This window comes from Leucopleurus acutus (assembly GCF_964270905.1).
Source record: "Leucopleurus acutus genome assembly, chromosome: 19".
NCBI classification, from domain to species: domain Eukaryota; kingdom Metazoa; phylum Chordata; class Mammalia; order Artiodactyla; family Delphinidae; genus Leucopleurus; species Leucopleurus acutus.
In genome coordinates, this window is record NC_139161.1 from 43,894,296 (window position 1) to 43,908,533 (window position 14,238).

The 14,238-nt window shown below is 33.9% G+C and overlaps 1 protein-coding gene across 6 annotated transcripts in view; it reads right to left on the minus strand.

Moving 5' to 3' along the window:
* Positions 1 to 14,238, minus strand: part of NF1 (neurofibromin 1) — a 247,084-nt gene that overhangs the window by 155,064 nt on the left and 77,782 nt on the right. For all 6 annotated transcript variants that reach the window (XM_082860520.1, XM_082860521.1, XM_082860522.1 and 3 more), the window contains exons 9-12: positions 10,612 to 10,785; positions 10,025 to 10,147; positions 9,695 to 9,769; positions 4,571 to 4,702 (exon numbers count right to left, since the gene is read on the minus strand). In XM_082860520.1, coding sequence (XP_082716646.1) covers positions 4,571 to 4,702; positions 9,695 to 9,769; positions 10,025 to 10,147; positions 10,612 to 10,785 — 504 coding nt within the window. The remainder of the gene's footprint in view (positions 1 to 4,570; positions 4,703 to 9,694; positions 9,770 to 10,024; positions 10,148 to 10,611; positions 10,786 to 14,238) is intronic.

The following is a 14,238-nucleotide window of genomic DNA, read 5'->3' on the forward strand; positions in this document are numbered from 1 at the left end:
GTCAAAAATAACATGCTAAAGAAGAAAGATATTTCTTGGCTAGAAATGTAAGAAAAATAAACCATCCATTAGTTTATTAATTAATCTTCCACATTGCAAACAATAGTAGGAATACAACCTGGTATACGCACATTGGCCAAAGAGGAGAGGCAGTCGTGCCCAGGAAAAAATTCATGAATCAGAGTACTCAGGTGTTTATGAAGGGCCAAAACCATCTGTTAAGTTAATTAAGGCTATGACTGAATTATAGGCATGTAGGAAGCATGTGCTGAGCCAGGATCCCCTTTAAGAAGGAAAATTTTTGTGCAGAATCTACACATATTATTAACAGGCTATCTTATTTTTAAAACATAAATGATTAGTGCTGAGATAAATATCTCAAATTTTTAAAAATACTACAAAAGTACAAAATGGAGAAGCTATGGCTCAATGTTCATATGGAAAAGGCTAAAGAGTTTAAATGATTAAAAGCTTAATCTAAAATAATGCAATCCTTGACTGTATTAGTAGAAACATCATATGCAGACACAGCAGGTTAATAGTTTTCATCAATTATTATACCACATCTAGAACACTAAACTCAGACCTTAATATGTCATTTGCATTGAAAAAAAGCAACGAAGATTCTTTCCAGAAGAGAAGCATACCAGATGGAGGAGGGTTTTGAAAGCAGGTCAAGTAAGAAATTCAACAAATATGTACTAGATGCCTACGACATGCCAGATACTGTTCTAGGGACCAGGAACTGGGTGCTGGACAAGCCAGACAAGGCTCCTGCTTTCATCAAGCTAAAACAAGGGTAGGGGAAGACAGCTGAAGAACTGGAAAGACACTGGACTGAATGTTGACTATTTACTAACCATGTGATGATATGTCTTTCATTTAACAGTACTTGTGCCTCAGTTTCCTTAGCTGTAAAAACAGAGGAACCAAAGTGCATACCTACACACACTTTTGAAGAACCCTTAGCAGTACAGTATAACTTTATTCAAATATCTGCAGTGCTGTCTTTGTGTGTGCGTGTGTGTGTGTGTGTATGGAGCTTGTTTTCTTTATTTGATCTCCTGTGCCGCTTCTTTTTTTTTTTTTGATTGGAGTATAGTTGCTTTACAATACTGTGTTAGTTTATACTGTACAGCAAAGTGAATCAGCTATACATATACATATATCCCCTTTTTTTTGGAGTTCCTTCTCATTTAGGTGACCACAGAGCACTGAGTAGAGTTCCCTGTGCTATACAGTAGGTTCTCATTAGTTACCTATTTTATACATAGTATCGATAGTGTATATATGTCAATCCCAACCTCCCAATTAATCCCACCCCCCCTGCAGTGCTGTCTTATGGAAGAATCAGAAGGGTTCTCTAGAGCTCCAAAAAAAGAGAGAGGATTATGATAGGTGGGAGTGATAGGGACATGAGTTGATCTTGGTTGGAGAAAAATTTTTAAATACTTGGCTCTTTACAGAAAGAAATTTATCCAAATCCAAAATACAAAGTAGTTGTAAAGCCTAGAAACACATATTATTTTAACTTGACACAATGAAATCCTTGATTAATTCTGCAGCAAACTGAAAGCTAAGGTTTATCAGAGCCACAAATTATCTGAGGCAATGCAAATAAGAACAACCCACTGAACATATCCTATCATACAGTGGCTCTCAACTGGGGGCAATTTTGTTCCCCAGGGAATATCTGAAAAATGTCTGTAGACATTTTTGTTTTTCATGACTGGCTGGGGGGCAAGAGATGCTGCTGGTGTCTAGTCGGTAGACGCTAAGGATGCTGTTAAACATCCCACAATGCACAGGACAGTCCCCTACAACAAAGAATTAACCATGCCAAAATGTCAGTAGTGCCAAAGTTGGAAAACCCTGATGTGAAGTATCTCTAAACCATTCATTATGTATATTTGACTGTTTCCAGACTTTATGGGCACTGTACTTGGCTCTTCATTAGAAGTTTTCAAGCAAAACCTACAAGACTGGCATCTCTGTGACTGTTCAGCTCATCATGCTTCCCCGGCATTAACAATGTGCTTGGCAGCTAGCGGAAATTCGATACTTCCTATATGTGTTGTCAGACTGGTCACTCACCAGGCTTAAGAGAGGTAAGATTCACCTTAAGGATCATCCAAATTGAAGCATTTTCTTATCCTAAAAAATTATTTCATAGTAGATTTGATGATTATTTTCCCTGATAAGAGTATCAGCCAGAGCTTGGATGGGAGGGGAGTTTGGGGGAGAATGGATACATGTATATGTATGGCTGAGTTGCTTTGTTGTACACCTGAAACTATCACAACATTGTCAATCAGCTATACTCCCATATAAAATAAAAAGTAAAAAAAAAAAAAGAGTATCAGCCAGGAAGCTGTCCCTTGGCCATTATGTACAAATACATATACATATAAAATTTCACGGACTTCCCTGGTGGCACAGTAGTTAAGAATCCGCCTGCTGGGCTTCCCTGGTGGCACAGTGGTTAAGAATCTGTCTGCCAATGCAGGGGACATAGGTTCAAGCCCTGGCCCGGGAAGATCCCACATGCCGTGGAGCAACTAAGCCCATGTGCCACAACTACTAAGCCTGAATTCTAGAGCCCGCAAGCCACAACTACTGAGCCCACGTGCCATAACTACTGAAGCCTGCGCACCTAGAGCCCATGCTCTGCAACGAGAAGCCACTGCAATGAGAAGCACGCCCACTGCAACGAAGAGTAGCCCCCACTCACGGCAACTAGAGAAAGCCCGCACACAGCAACGAAGACCCAACACAGCCAAAAATTACTTAATTAATTAATTTTAAAAAAAAGAATCTGCCTGCCAATGCAGGGGACACGTGTTCAGTCCCTGGTCCAGGAAGATTCCACATGCCGCGGAGCAACTAAGCCCGCGAGCCACAACTACTGAGCCCACGCGCCTAGAGCCCGTGCTCCACAATAGGAGAAGCCACCGCAAAGAGAAGCCCGCACACCAAAACAAAGAGTAGCCCCCACACCACAACGAAGAGTAGCCCCCACTCTCCACAACTAGAGAAAGCCCGTGCACAGCAACGAAGACCTAACACAACCAATAAATAAATTAATTAATTTAATTAAATTAAAAAGTCAAAATTCTAACTTCCCAGAGGATATTTGGAATGAATAAATAGGTCAGTAAATAATTTTTAAAGTTTATTTTAAGTCATTTTCTAAAACTTTTCAAAAATGAATGTCAAGTTAATAACATTTAAGTAGCTATTATTTATGTTTATCTCCAATTGATTTATACTTGGATTGAAATTTTCATTTTTTTAAAAAATTAAGTACTTGGCATTACAAAAACTAAAGATAACTTTGCATTTTATTTAATAAAACATGACTGCCATGCTCTTTTGGCTATAATTTTTTGGGCTAAATAATCCCAAAATATATGGTGTAGCAAACTTCTCTATTTGAACATCTAAGATAAACAATCCTCAGAAACAATGGCTGACAACTGGATCAGAGTGAACTAGAACTGTATAAAACCAAAATATTTTACTGACTGAGGGAACTTGGAAAAAGAGATGTATGCCAGGAAGAAAGCTGTTTAAATTATCTTTTAAGTGTGAAGTGGCTAATTTACTATTAAAACCAATAGGTGAAAACATGCCACATGCCACATTTTCATGTGAAATGACATGATGTGACTATAATGGTAACTATACACAGAAAAGTCAAAGAAACCAAGGACTTTTCTGAGGTAGTTACAATGGTCATACATACAGCCACTGCCCACTGCCATGCAAAACAGTGACTGGTTGGCATCTGACCATGTGAGCGACAGTAGCCAAAAAGAATAGAAAATAAGAAGCAGAAGACAAAGCACTACCAATCGATGTCAAGAGTTGCCATGCATAATACTCCGGCTATACATGAATACCAAGAAATGACTTCTACCATCTTCTAATTGTCTTTTTAAATTGGTTCTATTTGAGTTTCCAAATTAAGAGTATTAATCTGTGAGAATGCTTATTTGAAAATATCTACTTTTATTAAGTTTAAACAGAGTCAAACTTTAATATCAAAGTGCCTATCATTTTAAATGTTCAAAGCATGTTTAATGAAATATGAAATATTTTTATTTTAAATATAAACTTTAAATTTTATTTGTAATTTCCTGTGTGCAATATTCAGCATCCAATGGGCAAAACTGTGCATTAGTAGGAACATTCACTCTAACCCAGGAGTCAGCTTCCCTTACTCACCCCCAAAAGATGAGGAGCTAATCAAAATATTTTGATTCATAAGGAAAGATTAAAGGAAAAAGAAACTAAAAAAAGAAAGAAAAAGTGACATTCATTAAGCTTTTAACAGCATTTTGTTAGAAAATATCTCTAAGAAAAGTAAGTTAAACTCACTGAAATAGTGGAAAACATACATCATTAACTAGTATTGCAACAATATTGCAGTATTCAACATACCACAATACTTACTGAAAAGAAAGGTCTCATTTGATTTTCTAAAAAAATCAAAACAGCAAGAATGGGATAAAGGCACTGAAAACGCAACTGCAAGAAGGTGGAATTCAAAATTCACGATTAATCTTACCGGTGCCATTCGTATCGCTGGGTGCGCTCCACAACCCTGGACTGCTTTATGAAGTGTTTCACCAAACATATTTCGAAGTTCAACTGAGTGACAATATACGGCATCAATCTTAGGCCACCAATCCAATGCAGACTGGAGAAAAACAGAGACCATAAGAAAGGAAAAGTCCAAATTTGCATGAGTTATATGCTCTGGTAATCACTGTAGTTTTATGGTTTATCACTTTGTGAGAAATTTCCTAAGACCATGCAAACACACACTATGATTTCCAAAGTCTTCAAGTAATGTCTTTAACTCAAACACCAAACCATACATCTATTTTAAAATATCATAATGAACATGAAACAAATCACTCACTACGTAAGCGTGAGCATTTGAGACTGTCTTTTCTCACTGATAATTTAGTGAATCTGAAAAACAAAGTTTTTAGAGGGCTAATTCTGTAGGCAATCTTTTTCTTTTTTATAAGTTTAATGTTTTACACATTTCAGAAACATATGCATATATAGTATATATTTCCCAAGGCAAGAATTCTATTATCAGTTTTAAAAGAGATTAGTGGTTCAACACAGTGTTGAAGGAATATGTGATAAACCATTACTTATATGCCTACAGACAAACAATGATAATTACAACATGAAATTAGTAAATGAGATAAAGCTATTAGTAAACCTATAATCTTAAATTGATATGCAATGATGGCACAATACATGAGAAGACTAACGATCACCACAAAGACAAAATGATCATAGCTAAATATTTTTTTAAGTAATTATTTTATGTAAATATTTTTCTACAGTTTAACCTGTTTATTTAGCTTTGATTCTAGTTTTTAGTGCCTATTTTATTTGAAAGTGTATCTTTTACTTTTACTTTTAAATGAATTAATTACTATATTATGGAAAATGACAATTATGAAAATCACTAAAACTATTAAGTTTGTCTATCAGTGAATACAAAAATGACTGGATGAATTTTCACTATATAGAGAGAGTATGCAAGGAATAGGATGACTTAAAATACAGGCTTCCAATTTATAAAACTCCTGCTATAAGAAATACCTTAAAGAACAATTTGAAACACTAGATAAGGGGATGTGATAGCTTCACATCCTATGCCCAAGTTCCTTCTACTTTGAAACTAAGCTAATTAAATTCTCAACATTTAATTTTTTTAGCCATAACTCTCAGAATATTTACAGTAGCATCAGGTTATATTACCTAAACCCCAAATTTTGGATTACAAACTCTATTTACTGTATAGTATACTATAAAACCAATTTATAAAATACAATCAATACTGAACTCCATTTATGAAAAAACTCCTAAGTTATGAGGGAAGAAATACTTTTATTTGGATAGTATGATTGTTTCCATTTTTCTCTCAAACTCTTAATTTACTTCCTAACAAATGATCAAGTTTTATTAGTTTCGTTATATAATGAATTCTTTAAATGTTAGTCAATTTGGTCACCTGACTTGCACAGAGCAATCAATACACCTTGATTTCCATATATCTACTAATTTATACAGCTTGTGTTAATCAGCTTAAAGTAACAAAGACTGAATAATCACAAAATGCTTTGAGGTAAGAGTCCTCACTCTACTGACCCTATAATATCTTGTCAGAAACTGCTGAACTAAAGACATATGCATCCCATGTAACATCCTATCCAAACTACTATGTCATTTTGACAGCTGCTGAAATTGTATCATGGTACCAGGTATACCCTATTAAATAACTTGATTTTAACTTAAGATTTAGTTATTTTCAAAATTTCTATTTTTCATAATATATAAAATCATTCATTTTAAAGTAAAATTTAAAGATACACTTTCAAATAAAATAGGCACTAAAACCTAGACATTATGTAGTTGGTAAAAATTTTAGTTTTCCAAGCAGTTATTAAATGTGTCCTTTCTGAAACCAGTCAACTAAGGTAGACTTATTCTTTTTTGTCCTTGAAAATTCTAAGTTCATTGCCAAACAAATGGCAATACTTTCATAATATAAGCAAACCATGTGGCAATTCTTCAAGATTATTTCAATAAATTTCACATGCCTTGGAAATAATTTCTTCAACCAAACCCACTCAATAGAATGAGATCATCTCATTCTCAATATGTGAACTATCCATAAGTAAACTACACTCAACTGCCATAAGGAAAAAACAATACTAAGTACTATACCAGCTATAGCATGTTCCACTGATGGGAGAGATATTTGGTTCATATATGTATATATTATTTCTTTAACTGCCCAATTATAACAACATATCTAATCTAACCTAAAGGAAGTGTATAAAGATTAAGCACATAACACAGATCTTTTAACTACAATTCATATCTTATGGCATTCCGTAATAAAAAAGGTGACGGTACTAAACGTACCATTTTAGAAACTGATAAAAGCTTAAATTATAATCAAATTCAAATAGTGACTGGATTTTCAGATTTCTTAAGAAGAAACAGTGGACTCTTTTAGACCTAAACACAATACTTATGAACTGAACATGAGTATGTTTCACGAAAGCAAAACAAAACTGCAAACATCATTACTACTTCTATATACACCCTCAAAACCACATCATTTATCTAATTTGAGAATGTGGTAATTTTAAAAAATCTGTGAGCTGGCTGAAAAAGCAAGAAAGAAGAAAACTTATGAGGTGTATTGAACCAAGAATCATTTAAAAGGAAATCTTTTTTTTTTTTTTTTTTTTTTGGGCGGTACGTGGGCCTCTCACCGCTGTGGCCTCTCCCGTCGTGGAGCACAGGCTCCGGACGCGCAGGCTCAGCAGCCATGGCCCACAGGCCCAGCTGCTCCGCGGCATGTGGGATCCTCCCGGACCAGGGCATGAACCTGCGTCCCCTGCATCAGCAGGCAGACTCTCAACCACTGCGCCACCACGGAAGCCCAAAAGGAAATCTTATACTACAAATAAATTTAAGATTAGGAGTCCAAATATCTAAGAAAAATTTTATGTGATTTCAAGACAGAATATTTCCATAATATCTACATTAAGTGAGATTCTATAACAGTCAATTCCATAAATTAGCATATTTACTTTATACACAGTCCTTTTCAATCAGAAATTACTTCAGATTCAATATCTCTTAGCCTCAAACCAAAGGAAAGAAAAACCCTAACAAGAAACAATTTATCAAACAATCTATTGTAATAAAGTATCATTATCTAAGGTCCAACTATAAAAGATATTTTATAGACTCAAATTTATGTTCCTTTTCAAGCTAATCATTAAAAGGTTACTAACACTTAATATTTTAAAAGTTAGTCAATATAGGTTTTTCTTTATAAAAATAGATTTCGTATTTATGTGGCCTCTGATACAGACACACTCCACCTTCACACATGCAGTACTCATTAGAGTACAGAAGGATGCACAACCACTTCACCATATACATTGAGGCATGCATGAAGTACCACTCCAGGCATGCTTTAAACCCACAAAGGAGCAGCTCAGCCACTTACAGCAGTGCCAAGTCCATGCTTGAAAGTGCTCTATATAGTCAATTGTAGACAAAAATATTTCACAATTAAAGTAACTAGCCACAGAGTATCAAAAAAGTATACACTTAGGTTTATTAAATACAAGCTTTAAGCATTTATGTAAACCATCCACTCTAATAAACAGAATGTTTTTAGTATTATAAACCAAAGGAGAAAAAAGTAATAGTATTTTATTTCTGAATTACACATAAACATGAAGGGTAAAAGTCATTGTTTTTAAATTAATGGCCTTGAAAGTAAACAAGGGTACAATGTCTTAGCTCATTACACTGGCAAAAGCAAAATAAAAATTTTTCTAAGTTTTTAATACAAACATACCTTATCTGCAATATCAGATTCATTAAAATTTCCCTTTTGCAAAAAACTGTAGTTAATGTTACTTCTACCTATAACTGATCCTCAGCTGAGAGAGGAATCATTCCCTTAGGCATTTTTAGTTATTCATAGTGTCTGGGGGCAGAGATGGGAGAGGAGGGAAGTGGCAAAAAAGGTATTTAATGAAATGAGGACCAGGGATGCTCAATGTCCTACAATGCACAAGGCAGTCCTGCATTGTAAAGATTGTCCTGACCAAAAATGCTACTTGCACCCCACTGAGAAAAACCAAATGTGTCACTACATAGTTTTATTAATAGTTATTATTCCTCTGCAGGAATGGATAAAAGAAAATGTGGAAGAATTTGATATAGTTCAATACATCCAAGGCAAATGAAGGTGAGAAGGATATTTTTAACTCACTAGAGACACTCTTTTAAAATAAAATTTGATTATAAAGAGGACAAATATACCCAAATTATCAATGATTAAAGTCCTTTTTAAGGGAGGAAAACAGGAAAAAGTTGAACAATTTACACTTACATGTGAATATCTAAAAATGGATAAAAGTGGAGCTATGGTAAATAACACTTGAAAACCTTCAAAATATGATCAGAAGAACAGAATTTTTTAAATCCATGGTCCAAATCTAATACGGTTACTATCTTTCTACTTGATGTACTCATATCAGAGTCGAAGGTTTCACAAGTACCTTTTAATAAGTTTGCTTATTTTGTCTGATATGCTTTTATATCATGTAAACACCTCTAAGTGTTAATGTTTCATTTGTTTAAGGAAGACTAAAAAGTGCAATCAAATATGGTCTCACCATTTTTTTAATATATATAATGCGCTACAACATAAATACTACTACTTTTAACTTAAACAGTAAGGTGACAAGTAAGAACGTCTCAAATGCTGGGAAAGGGCTAAGAGTATTAAAATAATATGTGAAGAGCTTTGGGATGAAAATGTTAAATTATATTTTCAGTGGCATTGTTCTCAAGGGCTTCTGATCCAAATATCTTTTAAGTTTAATCTTTCCAAAGGATCCCACTAACTCCATCTTCCTCAATAAGGGCCCTGAGGTCAAGATTAAATATGAAAAATACAATTGTATATCAGTTATTAGATAGAATCATGTGTGAGAAATCTTCCTATATCATACATCTAAATTCAAAATCTTTTGTAAACCAAAAACGTCTTTCTTAAAAAGAAATAAAAAAGGAGTAAAGAAAAAAAAATTTTAAGTAATTTAGCAATACCTTTTGGACTTACATTGGTGATGATTCGATGGAGTGAATTTACCAGCACATAGTGAAATGTAGAAGGGGAATTCTGAGCCAGACAGATCTACAGAGGAAAGAAAAAAAATGATTATTACTTTTATGAGAAAAATATATAGTAATATATATGAGGACAAAAGGAACAACAAAAAGAAAGTTTTTTTTAAAATAGAATAAATTTTTAAGGTCTTTAAATTAACTTTAACATATAATAATGAGCAATACTGATAAAGGTGTAATCTATTCATTTTTCTACTCTTTTCACATTTAAAAGGATCAACAGCATCAGTAAACACAATTGGATCAAAACCAATGCTCTCACCTTGAAGTGTTGGTTGTTGTGAGGGCTTATACGAAAGCAAGAAACAAGGCAGTCAATCATTAGATCCACATCTGCAGGCTGACTGCCTCTTGAGAATGGTTTACTTGGATTAAAAAGCAGGTTCTATGAAAATCCCAATAGAAAACAAAAGCCTTTAAACAGTCATGCAGTATTTTTTCTACTAGTATTTAATAATAACACATCATCCACACAGATGGCAGTAGCATTTAGTTCCCAGACAAAGCACTAATACTGTGGTTCATCAGTCTGACAAAATTCAAAATTCTTACTATACCATATATGGTTCCTTTCAGGCCCAAATTTCTACATTATTTTAAACACAAGTCTGAATATTTATGCTAATTTAAGAAAACGGGTTCATTCTGTGTTTTCTTCATATTCTAAGCCACCTTATGTAGCCAGAGGAACAGTAACAAAAGCAGGTCCTAAGAACTTAATAAAAGAAGACTCAGAACTTCTGTGTTGCAATGATCTTTGACAGTGATCTAGTATACTATTTATACTACAAGCTTATTCTTCATTTAACGTTTTTTAAGTTTGTATAAGAGAAACAATAAGCATGTTACCTTAAGATCAACCACCATGGACTGAACTAGTAAGAAGATGACAGAGTTATCTTCCCAATTGATGTAAGTACTTGCTTTACACAGTTTGACACAGGCAATTGCAGCGCTTTCAGTCAGCTGCCTGCTTCCTCCGTGGCCGGCAAGTGCTTTTCGTAGACTGTCCAGAAACAACTTCTACAAAATTCAAATACAGCAATTAGATAATATGTGCAGTTTCTTAGATTTCAGACTTACTTAATAAAGTAGGAAATTAGCCTCTAAAAATTATACTCTAGAAACATATAATTGATATTTGTGGTTTTAAATTTCATAATTTAAGTAGCTGTCATTTAAATGTTTCTTAAATACAAAAAAAGGAACCTGTTCTTCCCTTTCTTTGTTGAATTATTAAAGGAACATGAGAAAACATCCTTCCCAAACAATGCAGTTGACTTCCCAACCCTGAATTTAGCTGATCAAATTCTTTTTTTTCTCTCTTTTTTATATTATCTTTAATTTCTAAATATTATAGTTTCTTGGTTAATGTCTATCTCAAATTGTTCCATCTTTATCTAAAACTCCAGGCTATATTCAAGCTTCAGCCTTCTAACTAAGGATATATCTAAGGCTGTTCTAGTGCTCTAAATTCCAGTCCTCATAGAAAGTTATGCATTCTTGTGATCTCAAGCCCTCTCTACAGCTCATTAACAAATTTCTCCCTTTGGCCTTACTCCTAACTGAAAATAATACATCTATACTTACACACCTTCTCAAATATAACCTGCCAAAAGCTAAACTCACGCAACAACAGCAGAATATACATTCTTCTCAAACACACAAGCAACAATTTCCAGGATGGACCATATGTTAGGCCACAAGTCTTAATAAATTTAAAGAGATTAACATAATATATATAATCTTTCTGATCACAATGAAATGAAACTAGAAATCAACAGCAGAAGGAAAACTGGAAAATTCACAAATGTGTAAAAATTAAACAACACCCTTGGTCAAAGAAAAAAACCACAAGGAAAATTAGAAAATATCTTGAGACAAATCAAAGTAAAAATACAACACACCAAAAATTAAAGAAAACAGTGCTAAGTGGAAATTTTATAGCTAGAAACTCTTACATTAAAAAAGAAGAAAGTTCTCAAATCAATATGAAATAGAGAATAGAAAAACAGGGGAAAAATCAACAAAATCAAAAGTTGGCTCTTTGCAAAGGTCAAGGAATTTACAAACCTTTAGCTACATTAAGAAAAAAAGAAGACCCAAATTATTAAAGATCAGAATTGAAAATGAGGACATTACTGTTTTTACAGAAATAAAGATTATTACACTATGAAAAATTATACACCAACAAACAGGATAATCCAGACAAATGGGCAAATTCCTAGAAACACACAATCTACCAAAACTGGCTCATTAAGAAACAGAAAATCTAACTAGAACTATAACTAGCAAGGAGATGAAATCAGTAATAAAAAAACCTCCCTACAAAGAAAAAGCCCAGGATCAGACGGCTTCACTGGTGAATACTCTATCAAGTATTTAAAGAAGAATTAACACCAGTCCTTCTCAAACACTTCCGGAAAATTAAAGGAGAAGGAACACTTCCTAACTCATCCCATGAGGCTAGCAATACTCTAATATGAAGGCCAGACAAAAACACTGCAAGAAAACTATGGACAAATCTCCCTTAAGAATATCTATGAAAGAATCCTCAACATGAATTAGCAAACCAAATCCAGCAGTATAGTAAAAGGATTATATACTATGACCAAGTGGGATTTATTCCTAGAGGACATGAATGGTTCAACAACAAAATCAATCAACGTAATACATCACATAAATAAAATGAAGGGAAAAAAATCATCACCATTGATGCAGAAAAAGCATTTGGCAAAATTCAACACCCTCCAACGACAGAAACACTGAATAAGCTTCCTCAACATGATAAAAGCTATATATGAACAACCCATAGCGAACATCATACTTAATGGTGAACAACTGAAAGCTATTGGTCTAATATTAGGAACAAGATATGGACGCCTGCTTTTGCCACTTCTATTAAACATACTAGTGGAAGTTCTACGCAGAGCAATTAGAAAAAGAAAAGGAAATGAGAAAAGAAAAAGAAATAAAAGTCATCCAAACTGGAAAGGAAGAAGTTATCTCTGTTCTCAGATGACATGATCTATATGTAGAAAACCTTGAAGATAACACACAAACACACAAAAAGCCTCTTAGAGCTAATAAACAAATTCAGCAAAGTTGTAGGATACAAAATCAACACACAAAAGTCAACTGCATTTCTATACACCAGCAATGAACAATTTAAAAAGGAAATTAAGAAAACAATTCCACTTATGAAAGCATCAAAAAGAATAAAATACTTAGGAATTAACCAAAGAGATGAAAGACTTGTACAATGAAAGCTATAAAACAGTGCTGAAAGAAATCAAAGAAGATATAAATGGAAGCACATCCCCTGTTCAAGGATTGGAAACTTAACACTGTTAAGATGGCAATACTATCCAAAGCACTCTACAGATTCAATGTAGTCCTTATCAAAACCCCAATAGTGTTTTTTGCAGAAACAGAAAAACCCATCCAAAAATTCATATGGTATTTCAAAGGAAGCCAAAAAGCCAAAACAATCTTGAAAAAGAAGAACAAAGTTGGAAGACTCAAACTTCCTGATTTCAAAACTTACTACAAAGCTACAGTAATCAAAACTCTGTGATACTGGTATAAAGACAGACATATAGACCACTGGAATAGAAGAGAAAGTGCAGAAAGATATCCTCAAATATACGATCAAATTCAGTGGAGAAAGTACAGTTTTTTTCAACAAAGAGAGCTGGAAAAACTGGATGTCCACAGGCAAAAGAATGAAGTCAGAACCTTCCCTTACTCTATATACAAAAATGAACTCAAAATGGATCAAAGATCTAAACAACTAAAGCTATAAAATCCTATAAGAGAATATACAAGATAATCTTTACAACACCGAATTTGGCAATGATTTCTTGATATGATACCAGAAAAAGCACAAGCAACAAAAAATAAACTGGACTTCATCAAAATTAAAAAGCTTTTGTGTATCAAAGGACATTACTGAGGTGAAATGACAATCCACAGAATGAAAGAAAATATTTGCAAATCATATATCTGAAAAGGGATTAATATCCGCAATATTTAAAGAACTCCTACAACTCAACAACACAAAACACTGTGAGTGTACTCAACACCACTGAACTGTACACTTAAAAACAGTTAAAAGGGTAAATTTTTTGCTACTTCACCACAACATAAATAAGTAAATAAAAATTTAAAAGCTAAACTCATATTTCCTCTGAACCAACTCCCACTTTGGACTTCCTTTTGATCAGTCTCAAACACTATTCTGCATATCTCACCTCTAACCCTAATCTTTAGACTTCTCCTAATTGCCTAAAGAATAAAGTTTAAATCCAAACTGGCTCACAATGTCTTCCAGATTATTCACATCTGCTCTTCATCTTCACTTCTTGTAACTGCCTGTGTGAACCTTTCACTCTCTAGCTAACTTTTCTGAACATACCTTCAACATTTTTATATCCATTTTCTTGATTACCCTGGCTTGAACAACACTCACTTTCT